This window comes from Orbilia oligospora (genome assembly GCF_000225545.1).
Source record: "Orbilia oligospora ATCC 24927 unplaced genomic scaffold scaffold00054, whole genome shotgun sequence".
In the NCBI taxonomy this organism is placed as follows: Eukaryota; Fungi; Ascomycota; class Orbiliomycetes; order Orbiliales; family Orbiliaceae; genus Orbilia; species Orbilia oligospora.
In genome coordinates this window covers 1134685-1159539 of record NW_011645611.1, presented here as the reverse complement: position 1 = coordinate 1159539, position 24855 = coordinate 1134685, and the positions used below count along the sequence as shown (strand labels likewise).

At 47.1% G+C, this 24855-nt stretch overlaps 9 protein-coding genes across 9 annotated transcripts; 2 read left to right on the top strand and 7 right to left on the bottom strand.

The window, feature by feature from the left end:
* Nucleotides 1–1288: 1288 nt before the first annotated feature.
* On the bottom strand, nt 1289–2433 carry AOL_s00054g363 (uncharacterized protein; the record flags this gene model as incomplete). The annotated part of the gene is made up of 5 exons (XM_011121679.1): nt 1289–1413; nt 1497–1577; nt 1647–2036; nt 2229–2241; nt 2413–2433. The coding sequence occupies 5 exons, from the start codon at nt 2431–2433 to the stop codon at nt 1289–1291; spliced, it is 630 nt and encodes a 209-aa protein (XP_011119981.1).
* Nucleotides 2434–4826: 2393 nt separating this feature from the next.
* On the bottom strand, nt 4827–7054 carry AOL_s00054g362 (uncharacterized protein; the record flags this gene model as incomplete). The annotated part of the gene is made up of 6 exons (XM_011121678.1): nt 4827–5017; nt 5087–5149; nt 5211–5663; nt 5718–6157; nt 6233–6428; nt 6556–7054. 6 exons carry the CDS (start codon nt 7052–7054, stop codon nt 4827–4829), a joined length of 1842 nt encoding a protein of 613 aa, XP_011119980.1.
* Nucleotides 7055–7750: 696 nt separating this feature from the next.
* AOL_s00054g361 (uncharacterized protein) lies at nt 7751–10019 on the bottom strand (the record flags this gene model as incomplete). The annotated part of the gene is made up of 5 exons (XM_011121677.1): nt 7751–8405; nt 8465–9186; nt 9247–9483; nt 9544–9929; nt 10007–10019. The coding sequence occupies 5 exons, from the start codon at nt 10017–10019 to the stop codon at nt 7751–7753; spliced, it is 2013 nt and encodes a 670-aa protein (XP_011119979.1).
* A 433-nt stretch (nt 10020–10452) lies between these two features.
* On the bottom strand, nt 10453–11358 carry AOL_s00054g360 (uncharacterized protein; the record flags this gene model as incomplete). Its single annotated transcript, XM_011121676.1, has 5 exons — nt 10453–10881; nt 10936–10994; nt 11073–11148; nt 11213–11254; nt 11332–11358. 5 exons carry the CDS (start codon nt 11356–11358, stop codon nt 10453–10455), a joined length of 633 nt encoding a protein of 210 aa, XP_011119978.1.
* Nucleotides 11359–11721: 363 nt separating this feature from the next.
* On the bottom strand, nt 11722–13019 carry AOL_s00054g359 (uncharacterized protein; the record flags this gene model as incomplete). Its single annotated transcript, XM_011121675.1, has 4 exons — nt 11722–12186; nt 12246–12481; nt 12559–12630; nt 12731–13019. 4 exons carry the CDS (start codon nt 13017–13019, stop codon nt 11722–11724), a joined length of 1062 nt encoding a protein of 353 aa, XP_011119977.1.
* A 342-nt stretch (nt 13020–13361) lies between these two features.
* On the top strand, nt 13362–16077 carry AOL_s00054g358 (uncharacterized protein; the record flags this gene model as incomplete). Its single annotated transcript, XM_011121674.1, has 5 exons — nt 13362–13426; nt 13490–13761; nt 13830–15623; nt 15678–15926; nt 15983–16077. The coding sequence occupies 5 exons, from the start codon at nt 13362–13364 to the stop codon at nt 16075–16077; spliced, it is 2475 nt and encodes an 824-aa protein (XP_011119976.1).
* A 281-nt stretch (nt 16078–16358) lies between these two features.
* On the bottom strand, nt 16359–17189 carry AOL_s00054g357 (uncharacterized protein; the record flags this gene model as incomplete). The annotated part of the gene is made up of 2 exons (XM_011121673.1): nt 16359–16847; nt 16935–17189. 2 exons carry the CDS (start codon nt 17187–17189, stop codon nt 16359–16361), a joined length of 744 nt encoding a protein of 247 aa, XP_011119975.1.
* A 418-nt stretch (nt 17190–17607) lies between these two features.
* On the bottom strand, nt 17608–18559 carry AOL_s00054g356 (uncharacterized protein; the record flags this gene model as incomplete). The annotated part of the gene is made up of 3 exons (XM_011121672.1): nt 17608–18157; nt 18271–18395; nt 18482–18559. 3 exons carry the CDS (start codon nt 18557–18559, stop codon nt 17608–17610), a joined length of 753 nt encoding a protein of 250 aa, XP_011119974.1.
* A 770-nt stretch (nt 18560–19329) lies between these two features.
* On the top strand, nt 19330–20885 carry AOL_s00054g355 (uncharacterized protein; the record flags this gene model as incomplete). The annotated part of the gene is made up of 4 exons (XM_011121671.1): nt 19330–19737; nt 19837–19954; nt 20029–20242; nt 20318–20885. The coding sequence occupies 4 exons, from the start codon at nt 19330–19332 to the stop codon at nt 20883–20885; spliced, it is 1308 nt and encodes a 435-aa protein (XP_011119973.1).
* Between the last annotated feature and the right edge of the window lie 3970 nt (nt 20886–24855).

Below are 24855 nucleotides of genomic sequence, written 5' to 3'. Positions count from 1 at the left end.
TTTAAGGAGAATATCGAGATGTACCCTCCTCGCGGAGAAAAAAAAAAGTTGGTGTTTCTTTCCTCTTCTTCTTCACCACTTTTGTTATCATCAGTATTATTATTGTTATTCTTTCTATTTTAGCACCTCCCATAGGATGGGTGGGTTTGGTTTGGGTAATAATGGCGTCCCTGAATTATGGGCTAGGGAGCGTGTCTGCGTGTATCGGTTGTAATATTAGAGATGATATATACGTATTCACATTGATGGGATTCTTTTGCCTTCGACGGCTTCAATGACCGGTAGTATTGGATCGTAGTAAACCTCCAGAGGGCCGAGGTCGTAGTCCTCGTAAATAGATATCTAGATACCCTTGGGTCACTTAAGTATGCCGGTACTACACTGCACTCAAGTCACTTATGAAGTGCGACTTAATTAAGAAAAGTACATACTGCACTAAGCTACTCATACCTGATACCACAGGAATTAGGTGTATACAAGTACTATAGTAAATTAATGACCCTCTGGACCTCGAGGTCACCTCAGCTTGCTGAAGCGTTTTCATACAAGACTAGATCTATAGGTGCATCGATGGACGCATCTATGGAGTTTAAACCCTTTTAATACAGAATAAGGGGTATATAAGTACCTATGGTATTTATGTGTTTGGCTTACATGAATTCGATATACCTATCAGAAATCAATATCCTATATAACATCCACCAAAAGATACTGAGGCAAAATAAAGGGACTAGGGAACAAAGGGTGAGAAACAGACGTCCGGAAACTTAGACAGTATTGTGAAAATATCTCAAAAAGAAGAAGATAAGATAAATATATAGATCCCGCCAGAGCACCATTGCAATTGCAATTGAAATTGAAAATCGGAAAGGGGAATAAACAAAAAAAAAAAAAAAGAGCGGAACCTAGAATACAAATATCGGGAGTATTTCTTCTCTGGGGAGAAAAAGAAATAAAGGGTTGGAAATTCGCTTGCATCCATCGATTCTCTCCTTTCCTCCGTCTCTTTTATCATTTCATTTTTTTTCCAAACAAAAAAAAAAAATAATAATAAAAACGAGGCCATCTAAGTGTTATCTCCAAGAAAAAGAACTCCAGTAACTCTCAAAGGGCTGGGAATAAAAACGAAGATATGAAGTGTGCGGATTTTACGGTCAACAATCGATTCGAAGGATGATGCTTTAATCTGCCTCCCCCTTCTCGCTCCCTTCTTCGCATAAAGTACATAGAAAGGCCCTTCTTCTCTTCTTCCTCTTTCTTCTTCCTTCTCTTTTATTTATTTCCTTCTTCAGCAGCACTTGCCACCACCTTGGTCATTCTTCGGCTGGTCGGACAGAGGAATGCCGCGGTCCGGGATGGAGCCGCCGTGTTCGTTCTCCGGCAGCACTTTACTAGAGACGATTCGGTAGATTTCTAGAATAAAAGTAAGAAATTTGTTCATCAGCAATCGGGATCATCTCATAGGAATGGCTTCAATAACTTTTACGAGGTCTTACCTGTCAGGATATTCTGGAATGCAAGCTCGACGTTCGAAGCGTCGAGAGCAGATGTTTCGATGAACGATAAGTGATTTTCAGCTACAAAGAGGTTAGAATGACATCACACTATAAAGGCTCCTCAGGACCTCGAATAAAGTGGAGACTGACCAGCAAATGCCTTGGCTTCATCAGTAGTAACAGCTCGAAGGTGTCTCAAATCGCTCTTGTTCCCGACAAGCATGATGACAATGTTTGAATCGGCATGATCTCTGAGCTCCTTCAACCATCTGGTGACATTCTCATAGGTGATATGTTTGGAGATGTCGTAGACTAGAAGGGCGCCTACAGCGCCACGGTAGTAAGCCGAGGTAATAGCACGGTAGCGTTCCTGACCAGCTGTATCCCAGATCTGTGCCTTAATGGTTTTCGAGTCGACTTGAATGGATCGTGTGGCGAATTCGACACCGATGGTGGACTTGGAGTCCATGTTGAACTCATTTCGAGTGAAACGGCTGAGAAGGTTAGATTTACCGACTCCCGAATCACCGATGAGGACAACTGTAGGGGTAATATGGTTAGCATTTACAGTAGCTAAGAAATCGGTTCATGACATAAAAGATGGAGATGTGGCCACGAAGGGACTCGGGCGGTCGCCACGGGGCGCAAAGGCAGCAGGAGTAGAGGAACAGGGGAAGCTTATGACGGGTGGCTTAAGGCGAAGAAGGAGGGGTTTGTGGTCGAGTAAAGTACCTTTGAACAAGAACTAAAACCCATAAGGAGCAAGCGTTAGTCACATGGCAGCTGTATTGGTCTGGATTTTTTTTTGTGAAGCGGAGTGGGGCGACATCATGGTCTCCTTTGAAGTAGTCCTACTATCGCTAGTATCTCTCGCGAGTAGCGAAGGCACGAGGGAGAAAATGGAAGAGTTACGTACATCATATTCGTCGCTCGCCATTGTTTCAAAGTAGCTGTAGTTCGAGCCTTAGAAAATTATTCGAGTGGGAGTGGCGTTTCAAAGAGAAAACTAGAGGCACGCGAACGAGATGAGAGATATGTAAGTAGTGATTAACTAAAATCTGGCAGCAAGCAAGCAGGTGTGTAGGTGTGAGTGTAAGTATAGGTGTAGGTGTAGTGTCAGTGCAGCAGCAGAAGGGAAGGTAGGCAAGTATGGAATGGAGCTATGCCTGCCTGCAGTGCAGCAAGGACAAGACCGGACTGGACTGGACTGGACTGGCCAGGACTGCACAAACAGATGGCAAATGCAAAAATATCTGTCGGGGGTGCAAGGCAAGCCAGGCGAGCTTCCGATAAGCTTGATCGAATCAATCCCGGACTCGAAACAAAAACAGCTGCAGGCATTAATTACGGGACTAAAGATTAGGGATGGCGGGTTACCTGAGACGGCAGGAGCGCAGCTGTACGGGTTAAAAACGATGAAACCGACGAAGATGGCGAGATCCGGAGTTTGAACTGAAGCTTGGGCTTTGTGGTGATAGAGAAAAACCGGTTAGCCAGTCAGTTAATAGGTCAACCAGTCAGAACAGCGAGGCAGGTGAGCTGAGTTGATGATGGTGATGATGATGATGATTGTGGTTGTGGTGGCGGTGGTCGGTGGTTGGTTTGGTAGTGATGGAGATGTGTTTTAAACAGACGAACAGACGAACAGACGAACAGACAAGACTGTGCAGTACATACCTCTGACTTTACAATAATGCGCTACAGCTGGCAGCAAAGGTAAAAGAAAGAGAGCTCGAAGGAGTCGGAGAGGGGAAGCTTAATCAACCACACCCACACCTTCACTATTAATTTCGCTTTCGCTTTTAGATAAACGGGACTTTGAATTCCTGCGGTGGCCGAGGTATGTTACATGTAAGTACTTGGGTACTTGCTGTGGTGTACTCCGTATATCATGTATCATACCATACACGTAAGTACATAGTATACTACTTCACTTCGGTATGAATACCATACGGTGTATTAGCCTCGAGTATAGGTATCTCGCATGCACATGTCAACCGCAGTTGTTTTCTTCTTCCTTTCACTTCCAAAACTTACAGCCAAAGAGCATTTCTCTCGCAGACCTCGCAGCTCGAAGGGAAAGAACAGCCTCGAAGGGACCTCTCCCAGGTTAGCGCCCTTTTTCCTACTTGAGAAAATCCTCCAATTGGGTTAAATACTTCCTCTCTGGAACATCCAACAATCAACATAATGGCGGTGGTATGCACTGTACTTTAAAGTAGATGCCGGCTCTTCGAACATACCGTTCCGATTCGATTGTATTCGAAGAGCCCTAGGGACATATACTTGCATCTAGTTATCTCAGACATGCATGCACCTACATTGTCTTGAACTCTTTGTCGTGAACATTCCACGATCGGATCGCCCAGATTACTGGAAATTCCGCTCGCTGGCGGCCATGATCAAAATTAGCCACATCGAACTTCATAAAGGTATTTTCTTAATTATATTTAATAGTCGGTATATACCTGATTTAGATATTTATGTATCCCGATATTGTACTGGCACCATCCATTATGTACACGTATTGCTCTACTATAGCTATGAACCTATCGAAAAATGAATGTCACGTGCTAGGCAAGTCTAGTTCACGAAAACCTTAAGTTGCGTTCGAAGAGATATAGAAGATATCTTGCCTCAAGCGTCGTTTCAAGTGGGAGTTTATTATCATGAGCAAACTTGATCCCGCTAAAAGGTTTTCTTCCCGGGCCCATGGATCGATCTCTACGTCCATATATCATAACTCGAGGAGAAGCGAATGCAAGACTTAACGTTACGAAGGGTTCAAAACATATTTATTATATAAATTTACTCGTATAACTATAAAAGTTATTTCCACGTTTACAAAGTTTTTTCCGTTTTTACGGTAGGCCTGCGGGTCATGAGTACTAGAGTGTCTGAACGGCTGGTTATATAATTTATAACGTAGATATCCATTGAGCTCACCTGTTAGCCACGATTGTACGACCCCTAGACCAGGGCCCTGGGACATGAAGTGTAATGATGCTGGTGAATCCAGTCTCGGTACTCGACTAGGCCTGGAATATATTAATATGGGGTAGGTACCATGTCCCTCAGAATGTCTCGCTTTAGTTGCTTTTCATGTTATCCTTGAAAAAAAGCTACAGATACATTTGAAACGAAGACTCCTATCTGCAATATTTGACAATTCCGCTGCTACCATAGAAGAAAAAGGAAGGTTACGAAAAAAAAAAACTCAAGGAACGCCAGCGATGGTATTGATGATAAACCTTCTCAGAAAAAGATCATGAACTCCCTTGTCTCGTTAGCAATGTTGGTCGTGGGGTACTACTCGATCAGTATCGAGAGCTAGGCGCTCCCTGCAGCTGCAATCTTGTGATTCTCTTCACTTTCACTCCTAATATCCAAGCCATTATTTTCATTTTCTTCCGCAGCGAAAGCAGCTTGGAATGCCCCTTGCTGCCCTCTAGCAAAATATACGGGTGGTTGTTCGAATTTAGCGGCTGCGGCGTTTACCAAAATATGTTTAATCGATGAGCCTTTAAAAGCATCTAGTTAGCCAAACCATTGCCTTCCCGGGTACCGACAATATCGGAAGTTGATTTTACCTGGAGCCTCAAACATGGCGTCTGATAACAACCTTTCAAGCACAGTCCTCAATGCCCTTGCACCTGTACACCCTCTACGTTAGTAAAAACTGTCATATACGACGCTGCAGCATGGAAAGCCCACCAGTATCCATCGTCAAAGCCGCCCTTGCAATTTGCCTCAACGCCGACGACGTGAACTTCAACTCCACTCCGCTCATATTAAACAATTCCTCATACTGCCTGAGTAGACTGTTCCTAGGCTCAGACAGCACCCTCACCAAAGTTTCCTCATCGAAAACATCCAATGCGGCGAGAACTGGAACTCTCCCAATGAATTCGGGAAGGAATCCGAATGATATCAAATCCCTTGGTTCCGCAAACTCGAGCACATTGATCTTTCGTTGTTTGATAACTGAGGCGCGGTTTTTTGAGCCGGCGTCGGAGTCCGCAGGCGTGAAGTAGGTGCTAAAATGCTTTTGTAGCTCCTTTGCCGTTTCTGGTGGGATAGTATTCGCATCAGTCTGTTGGGCCCGGACAGGGGCGTTGAATCCCATAGAGTGCTTCGATATTCTGTCCAGAACATTCTTGTTGAGGCCTGCGTGGAAGTCAGTATGGATGGTTGACTATGTACTGTGACTTCACGACGCACCATTGAATGCTCCACACAATATAAACAGAATGTTACTGGTATCTATCGTATGCACCTCGCCTTTACCACCAGGGCTCCCACCGGAAGCTCCTGATCCAAACCCTCCGAAATTTTGAAAGGGTGAGGTAGGTACTCCTCCAGGGAATCCTGACGGTGTACCTGCCGAATGATGCGGCGGTGCCTGCTTCGGTCTCGAGTTCGTGATTTGCAATGTCGTCCCCTCCAGTATCTTCAGCAGGGCTTGTTGAACACCTTCTCCGGATACATCTCTACCGTGCGACATAGCTTTCGTCGATGCTATTTTATCAACTTCGTCCAAACATATAATTCCAGTTTCTGCCCTTCTTACATCCCAATTACAGGAAGCTAGAAGACGTTGGACGCAGACGTCAACGTCTTCGCCGACATAGCCTGCTTGTGTGAATGCTGTGCAGTCGCTTCTATATTTATTCAAAGATATATGTATTAGTTATTATTCCAGTATGATATCGAAGCTAGAAAGCAGGTGTTCTTACATTGAAAATGGAACATCGAGGACCTTGGCCAATGTTTTTGCAATGAGCGTCTTCCCCGTCCCAGAAGGTCCTATTATCAGACAATTACTTTTCTGTAGCTCTACAGTGGATTCAAGGTTCTCCTTCGATGGCATCTGAGGCTCCACATGAATCGGCTGTGGATAAGGTGCCGTAGCCTGCTGACCGGGATATTCATCTACCCGCTCTCGATCTCCCCGTCAGTAATCGGTTCAATTCGTAATATCCATATTACCATATCAATTGGCCTCATTTCAAGATGCTAAGATAGGTAAAAAAACTTAAAGAATCCAAAAAAAAATCACCTTCAACAGGATGCCCCTCCATCCCCGCCAACGAACTCCTCAAACTCTCCGCATTCTCATCTTCCCTCCGTCTAATACTCTGAACCCTCAAGTAATGATTATAAACCGCCGCACTAACAACCCTCTTGGCTCGACTCTGCGATATCACATAGCTATCCAAATACCTCTTCAACGATCTCGGCGTAATTCCCTTCCCCAGGACCCCGGCTTTACCAAGGGGTCCCTGAACCGGTCCATTAACGGTTACAGTGCTGGTAAATCCGCTGCTGAAGTCAGAGGAGGTACTATACGCGCAACGAAGATGATGGCATTGGGATAATTGAGTATTTATGCGTGTGATGATGGGTGATAACAGGGATTGTGGTCGTAGGCGCGAGCTCAAGATGCTCCTATTGCTGCTGGTAGTGGTGGTTAAATGCCGGGTTGTGCGCGGCGAATGCAGCTGGGTCAAGGTAAGTAGGCTATGACGACGGGAAAGAGCGTCCCATCTCCGCTTCATGATGGAAGGTTCGATTGGTGAATTATAATTATCACAGCATCAAATGGTAAAAGCGATCGGATACCAATATTATGAAAGGAAAGACGATGATGGTGAGGATGATAATAGATGAAAATGATTAATTACAAAGGAAGTACTCTATGACATTGTTCAGTCGTATGTTGTCCGGCACCGGCTGCTTGGTTACGGATTGGGGTGCTCTGGCCTCGAGCGCGTTGTTAATGTGGTGTGAATCATTCCGGGGACGAGCTGCTTTAGCCTTATTTGTCGATACTAATCTTCCTATAGCTAAGCTAGGCTGATAATTATCGATAACTGGTAGATAAGAAATGTTTCATTGCTTGCTTAGTACTTAGTACCTACCTATATACTGGGACTGGGACAAGAGTAGTATACCCAAATATGGTGCTGGAATAGATTACTAGAACAACCATGAATAATAGTAAAATCTAATTATTTCCCAAAAACGCCTGCGAAACCTCCCATGAAGCAACCCTAGAAAAAAGGATATAAGACAAGACCAATTTGCTGTGATCGAAGCCATGCATGTGCATCATCATCGTAAAAATCCACAAAACCGAGAGAGAGAAAAAGATAGAGAAAGAAAGAAGAAAGATAGAATATAGTAGACCGAGGGCGTGGGGAATCTAAATGAGAAAAAAGACAACCTTCACCGTCCTGAAACCAGGGATACACTTAAAACCCATCAAACGCCATTTGCGCCTCCTGACAGTACCTGCCATTTGAATTATCACTGGCCGCGCATATCAAGCAAGCATCAACGATGTTTGCCAAAGACCTTTCCGCTGTTCCCAAAATCGTCCACCCGATCGTTCCAGCCAATAACCCAACGACATACCCGTAAAGACTCCCCCCATTTGTAATATGGGCCGTCCGAACCCATGCACCAAGACCCAATGCTAACGAAGTCATCCACCTAGCGGCATGAAGTAACATCTTTGCAAGGCGGTAAGCGTTCCTTGTGTGGTTATCTTTTGCTCCAGCACCTGCCGCGATGCTAACGAGTTTCATCTGGTTGATTTGCCTCGATGCATGAACGAGAGGTAATGAATGAATAGATCCATACGTCACCGCTAGTGGGTCCGAAAGTGCGGCAATTGGCGATGCGACAATGTTGAAGCACAAAAGGTGCGCGAACGAGGCTATGCGGCTCGGCAAAACGAGCAACGGGAGCCGGATCATTAATGTCACAAACGATGAAAAGCAAACCGTTCCAAACATAGTAGTCAATGCGTGGTTCGTAGCGGCGGAGAAGGTCGCTGCTGGCGAAAATGTGCCTGTAGACTTGCGGTAGAAGTACCAATGCGATACTGTCGCTGATATTGTAATCCTGCCAGAAATTGTTAGTTCTATACACCAGTAGAGACCCTCCACGTTTTTCAAACCCACCTCTGAAGATTAGACAAAATATTGAGTGTCCACAGGTACACAACCACAAAGAAACTACCCAAAACCCATGCAGATCCATCCATCTGCCACACCGGAACACCCCCAATCATAGTACTCCTCCCATTCAAGAACACCCTTATTACCAAAAACAACCAAATCCAACTGAAAGCAATTGTCGTAATTAAAACAAAAATTCCGCAAATTAACAGAGCAGGGTTGTCGACAAAAATGGTAAGAGCAAGTTGCAGGATAGATGTTGCCTTGTGGAGGGCCTGCCGACCGCGGTAGAGTAAATATACCCAAAATATTGCCAGGCAAAGAGGTAGAAGGCTGGTGAGCCTCATAACGTGATCCTGGAAAGAGTTGCCTTTCCATGGCCCCTTCAGCGAAGTTACGAGCGGGTATATCGTCAAAGCGATCATGACAGCCGGGACCGAAACGACTAGCAAGTATAGAAGCGGCTTGATGAAATACTTTAGGCAAAGCATCCACACAAAAGCTACACATATAGTAACTAGTGTATCTACCGCTAGAAGTGGCATGGCTCGTCTTAAGACAGTGTATATCGAATCACCTATCGGTAAGCCACTCGGTTCTTCATTGTGGAGCCAGACGACAAATGCCGTAGCAAACATGCAGGCCATTGACATCCCGTAAAACTTGGTCCATATCCGATCATGAAGGGGAGGAGCTAGTGGATTTTGGTCTACCGGTTGCGGTATCTGTTTGGCTTAATTAGCATTTTGACTCTATTCAAAGGGATAGGTCTGCGCCCAGCTTACGGTGTCCGAAGGGGCCGCCTCCTGAGCATCCCTTTCACCGAAGGGATTAGACGGGTTGAGCGGCTCATGGGGGTTGTTTTGAGCTTCCTCATCGTTTTGGTCTGAATATGGCTTCCCTGTCGAATCGAAGAAAGGTCCCGTCTGCTTCACGTTCTGCGGTCGAAACTTTTGTATAGGTGGATGTATAGGGTCTTCAACCTCTCTCGATGCCTCTGAATATGAATCCACCCGACCGGCCTAGGAAAACCAAGTTAGACCACTTATTACCATGTATCAAGAGCTCCGCCCACAACATACAGAGTTTAAGAGCGTGCCCTCGTGCCCTTCTCGCCTTAGCTCCTCTTCTCCCAAGCTTACGTCAACTAGGTGATTACCACCTGTCTCTGTAGCATCGCTCGAACTAGAATGTGTAGAACGGCCCGGATTCCAACTACTTCTTATACCGTCGTTCACCGATCCTGTGTCACTGTCATTCCGTTCCTCTTCTTCGTCCGGATCCGTAGAATAATAGAGGTTTCTTCGGCTCTTTTGTAGGGCGTATATTGCTGAGACTTCCTGATCGTGCTCCCGGTCGTCCGTAGGGTAATCTGCTGCAGAGAAGAAAAGAGGCGCATTGCTGGTTGGGTATAGGCTTTGTCGTCCTCCGTCTTTTAGAGTGGACCGAGCTAGGAAGCGTGACGCATCTACACCAAACGGGTTGCCATTACGTGAGCGTTGAAACAACGAGCGATGATGGGACGAAAGCTGAAGCCGAACTTACACTCCGAAAACATTCTGAACGGTATAATGTAAAGGGGCGGATTAGGGACAGCCGGAGCCCTTGGAGCTGAGATGGATCACTACTGATGCTGCTGAGTTGTGAGTGTTTAACTCGGAGGAGTGGGTTTTGGGAGAGTGATGAAATGGGAGGTATGTTTGTTCGGCATTCGTGACTACCAGCTCGCCAGACCTTACTAAGACAAGAGCGGGTGTGATGCTATCATGCAAAACGGGCTTGGAACCGAGCAGGATCCTGGCCAGTCACGTCTGGCGCATGTTCTTGCTGCTGGGTCACCAGACAAAGCGGGACTAGTTATATTAACACCCCGAACTAACAAAACTACTTATGTATGGCTTCAGCTGGACATCCGGATAGGGTACAGGTTCAATAAGAATTAGTATGTAACTATGCTGCAATTATTAAGTATAGGATATTGTATAGTATATCTAAGAACAGCACTGCGAGTCTGCCTGCCTATGCACCGTCCTGCGGCTATCAGTTCCCAGCTTCACTTTTAGCCCCGTATTCTTCCCTCTGGGATCATAGACACCGTCTCTGATATTCCGATATATCTCCTGTGCTACCTCCACAAAGGCCCGTTCCACTGACTCCCCGGTCTTCGCACTTGTCTCTACATGGAAGTTAATTCCGTTTTCTTTAGCCCATGCTGCCGCTTCTTCGGTGGAGACCTGTCGTCTATCTGCCAGATCGCACTTGTTCCCAACTAGGACGATGGAGATGTGGGGTTCTCCGAGGTTTCGTAAGTCGGAAAGCCAGCGTTGAACGTGGGAGAGTGTGTCCTTGCGAGTGATGTCGTAGACCAGAAGTGCCCCTGTAGCATTTCGAATATACGAGTTTGTTACTGATCGGTATTGCTTGTAATATATCGTTAGCATTGTCCGCTGCTATGCATCATTTAGGAGGTCTACCTCTTGCCCAGCGGTATCCCAGATCTGAAGCTTTATCTTTTTCCCATCATCGACATCCACTAGTAACAGAAAAACATTTAGCAAAAGCCCATTCAAGCGAGGAAACAATATATATATAGACAAATAAGAATTCATACCAACTCTAGAATCGAGCTCGACTCCAATCGTGACATCGGTTTTATTAAAGCGACCTTCGCAGAGTCGCACTGTTAGCTGCGACAGTGTGTGGAAAAGCGTTAGTGTGAGTGTTTGTGCCGCTGGAAGACGAATGACGAACCGAGCTCTTCCCGGTCCCGGAATCCCCAAGACAGATAACTTTCTGCAGGAATTTAAACAGGAATGTTAGTGTATTCATAGGTATAGAGTCGGGTATATACATGTATACGAGGCCCTTACAGCGATGTAATCCCATGGTGCGCTCATTGCGACGTCTTAGGATGAAAGAAGATAGATTCGAAGTCTAGAAGAGTGAGGTCGACGTATCGCTTAGAGCTGGCTGTCCAACCTCTTATAAGCAGACCATCAGGCCAGGCACAAAAACGGCAGCCGTGACACAGCGAATGGAAAACGAGCATACGTAATGGCTACACAAGCCGAACAATGCAAAGTTAAGAAAATAGAAACATCATTCGTTTCTGTAAATTCGTAAAAGTTGTTACTATTCTATTTCATACGCATACCAGCCTATCGTTGGTGGTGGTGTTTGTGCCACAGATCAAAGGGCTTCGTTGGGGCTTAAGCCTTGCTATTCAAAAATCGTGAATACATTCTTCATATGCCAGAACATTATAATTCTGCTGCGGTGGCTGGTTTCCCAAACCAATACCTAACATCACTCCCAGCCGACGAAGCCGACATAAATGCGCCAATATCGCCATTCCCTTCATCGTCATTATCGGGCCAATCTACAACTTCAGCATCCTTTTTGAGCAATTCCGCCGCGGTAGACCACGAAAACCGAGTTTCGGATCCCCACCCAAACAAGCTATCCATTGACCCTTTGAGATATGCAATTGACTTTGGATCGCTTGGGTAGCCGGATCCAGTATTTGGTACTTCACCACCACCAGATGCCAAACTGAAGGATTCTTTGAGGGCGAAATCTCTTGTGACTTTTGCGCAGACTGAAGCTACTGAGACGGACGGGTATAAAGAGTCGGCTTTTTTGGAAACTGTGACTTTGGTTGTTGGGAACCTCCTCTGTAGTTTCGCCTGGTACGTAACGGCTGGTCCGACGGTATCGACGAAGATCTAGCAGGATGTTAGAACCTCATTTTGTAAACACCGGTGCACATAAAAGCAGGATATACCTCTTTAACATTGACACCCTTCTTTAAAACCTCATCGATGAGGTTCATGGTAGTGTCATGTGCCTGCGCATTGATATTGTATGTGCCGACCCCAGCAGGCCTCAACATGCCAGAGGTGATATCTCTCGCAGACATAACCCGTACTGCCCATCCGACATTGGCGTGGAGTTCAGTGTCCGAAGTACATATCTCTTGTAGAAGATCACTTCTCACTTCTGCTGTGAGTTTTTTGGAGTCTGTTTAAAATTAAAAAAAAAGTCTGTTAGTAAGCTTCCTTTGAAATATTGAACCACTATCTTGATAAAGACCTTACCATCGAATCCTTTCTTTGACAAAGATTTCTCGTAATCGGATACACAGTACGCTATTCCATAAACCATCGGACCTAATACAAAAATCCGCCTCAATGAAGCGAGAGGTATTAGCGATTCATTCGCACTAGCCACTCGTTGTCTGTTATGCACTTTAACAAGATGTTTATATACCAAGAACTGGGCCACGGCCGGCCTCATCCACGCCGAGTGTTATCGAAGCTGTTGGATCATTCCGAACAACGCTAGGAATCTCAGAGTGGAACGTATACGATTGACCCTGGAATAGGTCGATAGCCGATATCGAGGGCAGATCGAATGTTTCTTCTGCAGCTGCGTCTCCTACTCTTTCATTGTTGGCAGTATCATCAACAGCAGATGGTTCGGAAACAACAGATGGCTCAGCAGTACCGACAGCGGCGGGTTTACGAGGAGGCCGGCCTCTTCGTTTGGTGGTCGACATGGTGTTTGGAGTTAAGGCAGGAACGGACTCAAAGCGACAAGGGAGCTACCACTGCTACATACAAGCCGTTACTGTTTGGCGCGGCAACACGCGTGCCCTGTTGGACGTCAACACAAAACAATGATGGTCGTCGCGTTTTCTCATTCGACTTCAATTCAACCTCACCTTCCAATTAACCAGCATCTTCGGTCACCCCCACCGAATATCGCTCCCTAGTCCGATACTGATACCTATACTGACGTCAGGCTAGACCAGCCCTGACCGCGAACCATAATATTCATCATTGGAACTGCTCATCTTCTAACATCAAATACTTTTGCTCACCATCCGCTCACCGTCGATATGGCGGCCATCGCTGGAAACAAGAAGCGGGAGAACATCCATACTGACATCGGTTTTGTGGGAAGGTAATTATCGCCTCTTATCTATAGATAAAACGCTCTAAGCTGATCTTCCTATGTGAATCGCAGAAAAACTGGCTTCATGGTCCAAGCCGATCTCGCTCGAGACGACAATGGGATGGAAGATATGAGCGCCTTCTTTTCACCGACATCTAATGTAGGAACATTGCCTCATATTGCCGACGACGACGACGACGACGACGATTCAATAGTTGGGGATTTCGAGGAAGATCTTGAGGAACCTGGGCACGAAAGCGACATAGACATGCCATCAGATGATGCCCCACGTGCTCAAAACGTGTCAGGAAATGATGGTAGTGCCTCCATGGAAATGGAAGAGAGTCAGTCTTTTGGTTCCCATAGTCATAATCACGCTCTCGAGTTGTTTGCTTATTTGATTCCCTACTAGGCACTGCTAGAAGCGTAACAGCCGTCCTAGAGACAAGAAAGGGCATAAACACACCAGCGAGACGAAAGTCAATGCATAGCACGCACGCAACCCCGAACCTTCCCTTGTCAAGCGTCACACCACAATCGAATATATCCACTCCGGCAATACGACGCCCAAAGATAAAGACAACACTGAAACCGCCCAGCTCCCAGTTATCGAAACCCTTGGCACGGGACGAGGAAACTCGGGGCTCATTTGGCTCTCACAAGGAAAATGTACCTAATTCTTTCGATTCTAGACAGTCAGATGAAGCTCCTGTTGAAGCTCCTGTTCCTCGATCAATCCCGCTTGGCGCGAGAGCTAGTGGTCTCCGTGCCACTGGCGGGCGTGGTAGCAGCATGCTCGTTGCGAGGGGCCTGAGAACCGCGAGACCAGCTATTACCCCCCCGCCACTTTCAGATGATGACGATGACGATGATGACGAGCCGCCAAAATTTAACGAGGAGTCAACTTTGGATGATACGGAGATGGATGTTATCCCAGCCCCACAACCTAAATCCAAGACAACCCAACGCCCTGCAGCGCGGAAAGAAAACTTAGCGGAATCAGACGTTCCAGAGACATCCAGCCAGAAACCGAAGCCAGGGAAGAAAGGGAAGGCCAGTTTGTCAAAAACTACCGAAGAGGTGGCTGCCCCGATTGCATCTAAACCCGATAAACCCGCGACGCAAAAAAGGGGACGGAAACCCAAGGTTACTGAAATTATTGAGGATACTCTCGAGGCAGGAGCTTCACATGTTGGTGAGGAAGGGCTGGATACACCGGACGCAGGAATTCCAGATATGGAACCCGAAGAATTGGAAGAAGCTGTGGAGGCAGAACCTTCACCCCCAAAGAAAGGAAAGGGTGGTAGGAAAAAGAAGCAGGCTGCGACTGACACAGAAGTAGAGACAGAACCGCAGCCTTCTACCGCCAATAATGCGAGCCAAAAAAGAAAAGGTGGACGACCAAAGAAGATAGCTGAACCAGAACCCGAATTGGAGGAGGAGCCTACACAAGTAGATGAGCCGGAGCCGGAGCCGGAGCCGGAACCTGTGACGCAAAAGGCTAAAGGTAGACCTAAAAAATCGAAGAAAGGAGATACATTAGTTCCAAGCCGGGACGTCGAGACGCAGGAAGGGCCAAGTGAAGAGCTAACAGAGCAATCGCAACCGGAAAATCCCACGGAGCGAAGGAAGGGAAGGAAGCGCAAGGCCGAGACACTTGTTCCCGACACAGAACCCGAGACTCAAGGATCTTCTGCTATCGCGGAACCTGCGGAATCCAATGCTGCTAAGAAACGGAAAGGCTCCAAACAAACAGTCGTTAAACCAGTTGTTGAAAAATCGAGGGTTCCTGCTGTTGATCCTAGCGGAGAAGCGGAGGGAAGGAGATCAGCAAGAACCCGCACAGCACCTTTGCAGTTTTGGAAAAACGAGAAGGTTATTTACAAAGCTAAGGAAAGAGACGAATCCGGCCGAGTTGTAGCTATGTCTACGGACTTCCTCAGAGTCGACGAGGAACCTGTCGCACCAAAGAGGAAGGCTCGCCCTTGGCGTCCCGTCGTCGTACCCGTCACTGAAAGGGTCACCAAGCGTACAACGAAGAAGAAGGCGAAGGAAGCCCGAAAAGCTGTTGAAGAGAGTAGTAGTGAATCGGAGGGTGGTGAAAGTGAGGACGACTGGGAGCAGGTTGGGAAATTGGTCGGGATGGTCAGACAATGGGCCCCGGACAATGAGGATGAAGATAGGGAAGATGATGAAATTGAGGATGGTGAGTCTAACAATGCTGCTTTCTCGTATAGCTAGCTTTGCTAACAATTTCTAGAAATTGCAACTTCGCGCCACGGAATCGAATTCAAACCGATATTTGGATCTGACTACCTCTTTGCTAAAACACTAGGGAAGCCCTTCATGGGATGTGGAATCCTTGAGCTACAGACGGGGGCGTCTAAGAAACTCAAGAGCAGCGGGAAAATGCAACTTGTGTTCTTCATCCTCAAGGGTAAAGTCGAGGCAGAAGTCAACGAGCTTGGATTCAGGATATCTCATGGCGGGCAGTTCCAGGTCCCACGTGGTAAGTAAACGGATTATTCTTTAAGTGGTGTCGAGCCAGCGCTAATAAATACACAGGTAATATGTACAAAATATCGAACCCTTTCAAGAAAACAGCCAAGATATTCTTTGCGCAAGCATGTATTCCTGACCCAGATGCCGAGGCGGAATGATTTTATTCTTCAATTTTTGGGAAATAACGTGTAGGTGTTTGAGGTGAACGTCTTCATATTTGACTCTGTGGTTTTTCTTCTTTGTTTCACATACTACCTAATCATGCCGGTTCTTTCGACTTAGTATTATGGTATGTGGGGGCTTTGTTTACGGCGTTCTCGGGAGGCACATTCAATTCACGAAACACTCATGGCGATTCATGTGTATTTTTATCATTAGTATTAAGAGAACATGGGATTTAAATCGCCTTGTATAATATATTTTATATCATCCCGCTTGCTTACATCTCCTCCAAAAGGTCCTCGTCGTCCAAAGATTTGGGAGGGAAATCCCCCACCGTGACTCTATTAGGCCTCACGAACGTTCCGCGATTGCTACCAGCCTCGAAGAACCTGACACCGTCGATACTTCCATCATTCTTCCCCGTAGGTTCGTCCAATTTAACACCGACCCAAATACCACCCTGGGGGATCTTCTCCACCAAACCGACGTAAGCGACCTCACCTCTCCTACCAGTCTCAACCTCGCCAACGATACACCTCGCTCCGACCTTAATTCCCCTTTCTTCCACCTCCTTTTCATCTTCTGTTTGTTTCTGTTCAGCGGTGGTAGCTTGAGTAGGATCGAAGCGACCGAGTTGATTACGTTTCTTCCAGGCGAGAACTGAGTCTGAGAGTTTTGCGTAGTCTTCCTCTGGCATTTCATATTTTTCTACTTGGGAGGTATCGGTGTAGTTTTCACGTAAGCCTGGGGGGCGGGTGTCTGATACCTATTTGTTGTAACAATATATATATATATATTAGTCTCAATTCTTAGACTAAGCAGGTATATATAAATGAAAGAAATGGGAACTTACGATAAGTTTAGCACCAGCAGCCCATCCCAAATCCGAAACATGGATTCCATCTTCGTTATCGGTGCTAATGGGTTGAACAGGGGAAGCATCGTGTAATTGGTATGATAGTTGTTGAGCGAAAGGTGGGATTCCGGTTATGGGCTCGAGTCTAGATTTTAGAGTGGAGAGGGTCCAGGATGGAGAGATGCGACGTTCGGTTATGGCATTTTCGGAGGAGACGAGGATTACGATATCTTTTGGGAGGGAGGAAAGCATCTTGGTGGTTTGTATTGAGGTTTATGTTTTCGTATTGGTGGTATGGGTATATAGTAGTGTATAGGGCGGTGGTGTAGGAAAGGTATTGTCTGTGGCTTGGTGGGGTTGAAGCTTGAAGGTTGTTGGAATATGGTACGTATTCTGGCGGCGCGCGTTTGTGGTAGGACAGCACGGGATTGTGCTACGACAGGATCCAGGGCAGGGATTGGCTGTTTCCCGGCTCCACAGAGCCCGGGGTATACATACATTGCATTCGGGATATATAAAAATTCTCGTTTCTGGATTGTAATGACCGTTAAGATCTTGAATTTAGCTACTACAGGGGTATAAGGTATCGGTTTCAAAGCTAAATCGATGAAAATATCGATATGGGATATTCATATATTTATATCATATTGCATATGCATCGTGTATATTACTATGTGGTTCGTTCGACGATAGCCCACCAGTTGTCCTTCTCATATCCTGAATTTAGAACATTTCCTCCTGCTGATTTTACGTTATCTTCGAGTTCTCCCTGTTTGTAGAGGTGATAGTATCTCAGAAACGGTTTTGATTCCTCGTTGTCCGCTGAAGTTTCTGTATTCTCCGTCGATGGCCCGGAGGTGGACTCAGATTCAGTACTATCGCCAATTTTCTTCTTCTTCGACGGTTCTTTAAACTGCTTCGTAAGAACCCAGGGTACTAAAACATCCTGCTCGGAGTTTTCATCCCATCCTCGCCGGGAATTCTTCTGTTCGAGTGCCCATACATACAATAGGGCTTTCCCTTCACCAGCAGGCTTCAGAAGCTCCAGGATAGAGGCGATGGCCTCCACCCTTCTCTCCGGCGATGAGAGGTGATGAATAACAGCTATACTCAAGGCGAAGTCGAATGAAGACGGCCTGTGAGGTTGTGATAGAATATCAGCGGTAGCAACGTCCTGCGTGGGAGCTTGGTCTTTGGCTATTTTGACAAGGTTTTCGCATCTGTTGGATTTTGACGAAAAAAGTCAGCTTAGCCCCGTCATATGCATCTCGAATTTGAAGACATCTTAAAATATCCGTATGAATCAAGATGGAGAAGAACAGAGGGACCGAACCTATCGGAGCCAACGATGAAAACATTGGGATTGATGTTTAGGTATTTCCCATTACCACAGCCGACGTCGATGCCGACGGAGCCCGGTGGGAGGGTGGTGAGAAATTCATGGACTATCGGCCACGGCTAGATGTCATCCTGGAGATGTTAGTTTTAGCTTGTTCGCATTTCCATAGGATACGATATAGTATTAGATGGGAGATGTACGGTACCTTGTATCTTGTGGCCGAGAAGTGGGAAGCTATTTTATCATAGACCTGGTGGACGTGCTGGTCTTCGTAGGCCGCCATTGTATGAGTATAAGTTATATATGAGCTACCTAGGACAGGACCTAGCTTAGGTACTTAAGTAGCTACTATATATATAGTATTATATCAATACGCGCGAGACTACGTCGACAGCTCGAAGAGCCAAGGATGTAATATAATCGATTGAGAAGTAAGTTCCTATATCGACATCTACAAGACGTAGGTTGTATCCACAGTTGGGCACACGCAGTTGCAGTTTTGTAAAGCTTCTATAGAGATCCATGAAAATCTTAAAGTGCTGCAAAGCCGAGCGTTAGGTTCCAAGAGCAGCACCGGCAAAATTTGACTGTACGGACTCAACCCTCTGAATTAATATTCCATGGTTTCTTCCAGCCTTGAGGCCGTAAAGCTATAGTTGTAATTCTGTGAATCCAAGTGAAGCCTGAAAGAAGCGTGAAATATACGAGATCTTGCCTACAACATCAACTTCCTCCCAGCTCTTGAAATATTTTTCTCTCTTTTCCTCCTCACCCTCACTCACCTCCCATTCACTGCTGCCAGCTTCACAACACAACAACGCATTCCCAGTCTTCGCTGCGTGTTAACTTTTTTAGTTAACACCAGCAACAAAAAAAAAAAGCTTCCGTCTTCTAAAGACATCCTCTCTCCCTCGACTGCTTCGGAGTGTTCCCCTCCAAGCGTCGATTCCGCTTCCCGTTTCCCCATTCCCCTCTTGTCACCGTCAACAGGTTTCCTGTTGAATCTCTTGTTTCTCCCCCTTCTTTTTGTCGCTGGCCGGTCCCTTTTCAACGATGTCGTTGAAAGTGCTGCTTTCGCAGCCAATCGTGTTCGTTCCAGAAACGACCACACGAACAACACACGCCTCCGGGCGTGTGTCTGTCGTTCCAGAGTCGGTTTCGACTCTGATTTCTGCCATCCCGGTAAGCCGGAGCTCGGCCATTGCGCTGTCGAGCCCGCAGGGTGGCACCGCAGCTTCTGCGGTTAAGGCTTCGGGGCTTTCGTCCTCCTTAGCCCCGTCGACTTCGGCATTTTTGCCGAAGTCGACTGGTGGTGAAAGGTGGTACGGCGCCCAGTCGTCTGTATCAAAGAAGCGGGGTTACGAGGCCATTGCGCTGCCTCGGCCCCAAGATGGCTCACCGAGCGTCAAGAGACGTAAAGTCTCTTCTGATGCCGAGGTGGCCATCAGGACATTTCCTGTCGTAAGTAATCAACTGCCTCTTGATCTACTGTATTGTTTGCTATTGCCAGTGTCACTTGTATGTAAAGAACTTTACTGATGTTCGTTCTATCATTTATAGCCAATGGCGCGAGCCAGAGGGCTCAGGAATAGTAGTGGCGTGCATTGCTACCGCAATGCAAGTCTTCAGGCCCTCGGGCATGTCCCAGCCTTCCGGGACAAGATCAGGAGGCATTTCTGTAAGTTTAATGATAATAACTACTTCACCCGTTATCTACCGAGTCAAAATAATATAACTGACATCAAATATTAGGCCGCAAGGCGGATTGTCCGGCGTGTGCCCTGCGGGGGGCATTCTGCGACCACTTCTCACGAAGTGGTAGCAAGTTGCCCGCCCACGAGCCCAAGGAGCTAAAGACCATTGGGCGGTCTGTAGGCCTTGAGCGGAAGAGGCCGCTGCAGCAGGAGGATTGCCAGGAGTACATTTCGTTACTCCTGTCTCGGCTTGCAGACGAGAGCGAGCCTGGGTAAGTGAAATATCACGTATTGTTGCATATTACAAAAGCTGAATACTGGTGCTAATTTTCCCCCTCTTGGTTTAGGTGTGCTCTCGAGAGAGCATTCGAAAAGATCTTCGGGGCATCGAAGGTCTCAGAGACCGAGTGTGTTAACTGTGGGCACGTTAGCGCATCTCCGCTCTCTATCGATAAGCTCTCGATGCTCAGTCTGTTCCACCTCAGGAGGGGGAGGAGCACTTCCCTCGAGGAGTTGCTCGAGGAATTCACGAAGGAGGAGCACATCGAGGACTACCGGTGTGAGGCTTGCCGCAGTCTCGGCTGCAACAGGAGTGAGAAATTCGTGACCCCTCCCAGGGTTGCGATTTTCTGCCTCAAGAGGTTCTCCCCTACCGGGGGGAAAGACAATAGGGCGGTGTCTTTCCCGGAAAGGTTGAGCTGGCGAGACTACACCAACGGTGAGTATGGGGCGAGCGAGTTGACGGCAGTTATCTGCCATGTTTCTGCGAGTTTGTCGTCTGGGCACTATGTGTGCTATCTAAAGACGGACGGTGGCGACTGGCTCGAGTACAACGACAGTAAGGTTACGAAGTGTAGGGATCCACCAACTAGCGAGAAAAAGGGAGCTTATGTTCTCATGTACTCCAAGTTGTAGGGCCCTGAAGCCGAGAAATCTTTGTCGCTCTGCTCCCGGTTGCCCGGTTCCCGTAAGTCGGAGTCCGGCCATTGTGCAGTCGGAACCGCTGGGCTTTCTTGCCTCCCCGTAAGCCGGAGCTTGGTCATTGCGCTATCAAGCCCGCAGGGTAAGTCTCGTCCCCACCCGGTTGGAGTCTGGTCATTGTGCTATCAGTACCCACCGGGGAATGATTCCCGTTTGTCCTCGGTTGTTTCTTCCCTGTAAGTCGAAGCTCGGCCATTGCGCTGTCGAGATCGCAGGGTTCCTAAGTCGACGTACGTATGTACTCGCAGATTTCGTGGCTTTATATTCAACTGTAAGACGGAGTCTGGTCATTGCGCTATCAGTACCCGCATGGTGTTTATAAAAAAATTCCTCCTCGGTAAGACGAAGCTCGGCCATTGTGCAGTCGAGATCGCAGTGCTCCATTAACCCACCCCTAAGTCAGAGTCTGGTCATTGCGCTATCAGTACCTGCCGGGTGCCTTCTTGTGGTGTCTAGTTGCCTGTAAGCCGAAGTTCGGCCATTGCGCTGTCGAAATCGCATGGTAACTATCTGTCTCGGAACAACCATCTATCATGTTTCCCCCCGTAAGTCGGAGTCTGGCCATTGTGCAGTCAGAACCGCTGGGGTTTTCCGACTTTCTTTCCTGGATTTCTCTAGCCTATAAGTCGACGGCTGGCCATTGTGCTGTCAGCCTCGCTGGGTATAGCCTGTTTACCGTAAATCGGCGTCTGGTCATTGCGCTATCAGAACCGTTGGTTTGGCTTTCGTCTGGTATTGATTGTCCCTTCCGTAAGCCGGAGTCTGGCCATTGCGCTGTCAGAACCGCCGGGTTCTCTATATTCTCTCCCATCTTAAGTCGATGTTCGGCCATTGTGCAGTCGTTCTCGCAGATGTTCTTCCCGTAAGGCGTTCCGGCCATTGTGCAGTCGGTCTCGCAGGGTTATTCTTCTCGATACTTTCAAGACATTGTGGATGCCCCTGCAATGTTTTTGTCCCGGTCTCTCTCTCACGACGTTTCCGTAAGACGCTCCGGCCATTGTGCAGTCGGGTACGCAGGATCCCCCTACACGTCGTCGCTGTAAGTCGCTCCGGCCATTGTGCAGTCGGTCACGCAAGCTTTGTTCTCTCCCTCCGTAAGCCGGAGCCTGGCCATTGCGCTGTCAGTGCCCGCAGGATCCTTCACGACGTTCCGTAAGACGCTCCGGCCATTGTGCAGTCGGGTACGCAGGATTTGATCTACACGTCGTTGCTGTAAGGCGCTCCGGCCATTGTGCAGTCGGTCACGCAGGCATTCTCTATCTCCATCAAACCATCAAACCATCAAACCATCGATCTATCTATCTCCCCCCATAAGCCGGAGTCTGGCCATTGCGCTGTCAGTACCCGCTGGGGTTCCCCACGACGGTTCCGTAAGGCGCTCCAGCCATTGTGCAGTTGGAAACGCAGGATCGCCCAACGTCGTGTCTCTGCTGTCAGTCGGAGTCTGGCCATTGTGCAGTCAGAACCGCAGGCATTCTTTATCTCTATCTATCTCTCTCTCCCCCCATAAGTCGGAGTCTGGCCATTGTGCAGTCAGTACCCGCTGGGGTTCCCCACGACGGTTCCGTAAGGCGCTCCAGCCATTGTGCAGTTGGAAACGCAGGATTGCCCAACGTCGTGTCTCTGCCGTAAGTCGACGGCCAGCCATTGCGCTGTTGGTCTCGCAAGCACCTTGTCTTCCCGTAAGCCGGAGCCTGGCCATTGTGCAGTCAGTGCCCGCTGGATTCTTTACGACGTTCCGTAAGACGCTCCGGCCATTGTGCAGTCGGTCACGCAGGAATTCCCACGTCGTCGCTGTAAGCCGGAGTCTGGCCATTGTGCAGTCAGAACCGCAGGCATTATCTCGATTCCATCATCCAGTTTTCAGCAACCCCAGCGCCTGGCCATTGTGCTGTCAGTCCCCGTTGAGTTGTTAGTACAGAATACCGTTCTTCCCGTAAGCCGGAGTCTGGACATTGCGCTGTCAGTACCCGCTGGGTTATTTACTGGTGGTTACCATAAGTCGACGTCCGGCCATTGCGCTGTCGGTCTCGCTAGTATCCTCCCTTATCGGAGTCTGGCCATCGTGCTGTCAGAACCGATAGAATTTTTTGTTTACCCTTGTAGATATTTATCGACTTTTTCTGTACGTTGGGTCGGTCATCGCGCAGTCGCGCATGTCAGTCCCGTAAGGCTTTGCCTTCTAGATACCTCTTGGTTCCCGTGTGTCGATTCTGGTCGTTTTTTACTGCCAGTCCCTCGGAATCAATTCTTACTCGAGATCATTTCCCGTTTCCCGTTAAGCCGGTGTCTGATCATTACTCTACCAGTCCCGCAGGGTCTTTATTCTCGGCTCTTCATGTCTGCAGTTGCAACAAATCCTTTCGCAACTTCCATCGGAGTTCTAGCTATCTCTGCTGTCGAACGCCATTGGTTTTTTCTCCTCGTCGCCTCTTTTCGGCCGCCTTCCAAACCAAACAAACCCCAACGATGTCACAAAATTTCGAAGTCTCGCTGTTCTGGTGATGGTTATAGCATGCGTAGCACGTAACCCCCCAGGTTCTTACAGAGAAACCCGAAAGTTACACGGAAAAAAAAGTACCTGTAATCATGTACACCCCCCGTCTCACCAACGTGATTCTCCACAGTTTCGTTTTTTTGGATAATTGGTTATAGCATGCGTAGCACTTAACTTCATCCAGAAAAGGATCCTAAGAGAAATATCGAAAGTTTGATGGAAACAATACTTGTACTTTGCGCACAAACTCCGTCCCGGGACATCTTTGCCTAACCGTTCACGAAAGGCACCATATTGGACCTCGTCAGGTTCATATCCGATTCGATTCATGACGTTCTTTTTGAGAGAGAAAGAACAGAACCATCTATTCATTTATCCGTCTACTGAATCGTATCCTGGGGTTATTAAGAGGAAGAATTTAAAAAAGCAGACTATCGAAACGAGAATTTATTTTTTATCGGTGGGTGTATCTCTGGTAAAGAGTCTTTTTTATCAAAGGACCCTTTGCATTATCGTTTTGATTTTGCGTAACCAGAAGCAACTGTTGTTCTCAGCAGGTGTTCACACCAAAGTCCTATAGGATACTTAACTACTCAATCCTTACAAAGGGCCATCACCGATACTGTCCAAACCATCCTTTACGATCCGTTTCCAGGATCGATCCCTTGTCTTTTTTTCGTCGCCGGGGCACTTTCACAAACTTACCAGACCATTAAAACCCCCCACGTCCTCCTGCATTAATGTAGCGAGATGTCCCAAGGTCTAAGGCATAGATGAAATGACAAAAACGAGGAACAACCGTCATACGCAAACTTTCCAAGTGTAAGACAAACCTCGAAAGGGAATAAGGTATGTGCATAAGACAAATAAGAATGAGGAATAACCTAACGGTTTTCTCTCCATTCTTTTGGGGGTTTTTTTCACTTCTTCTTCTCATTGTTTTATTATCATTATCATTATCACTTTTTTATTAATTTGTTTCTGTTATTGTCATTTGCTAAGTTTATTAGCGCTCTACATTGCCTGCATGCCTGCATATGGTTTTTTCTTTCTTTTCTGTTTTATCATTCCTGTTGCTTTTCATGTTATTCCTCGTATAGCAGTACGAGATGATACCCTGTACATTTATTGTGGTCTGTTGACGACCTTGTGATTTCGTTTACTGTTCTTTTTATTTTCTGCATTTCATGCGTATGTATTATTAGGGGCGGTGGATATTGATGTCCTCAAAAAGCATGGCAGAGATTGATTGCATGGCATGGCGGAAGTTGTACAGATGGCGCATTAATTTGGGTCGACGGATAGCGTCCCCAAAATGACTAGACCCGAGGGTAGATGTATAGCATCCCCACGAGGCTAGAATCAAAATCAAAAGGTATTTTTAATAAAAGCTCCAAGGCATTATTT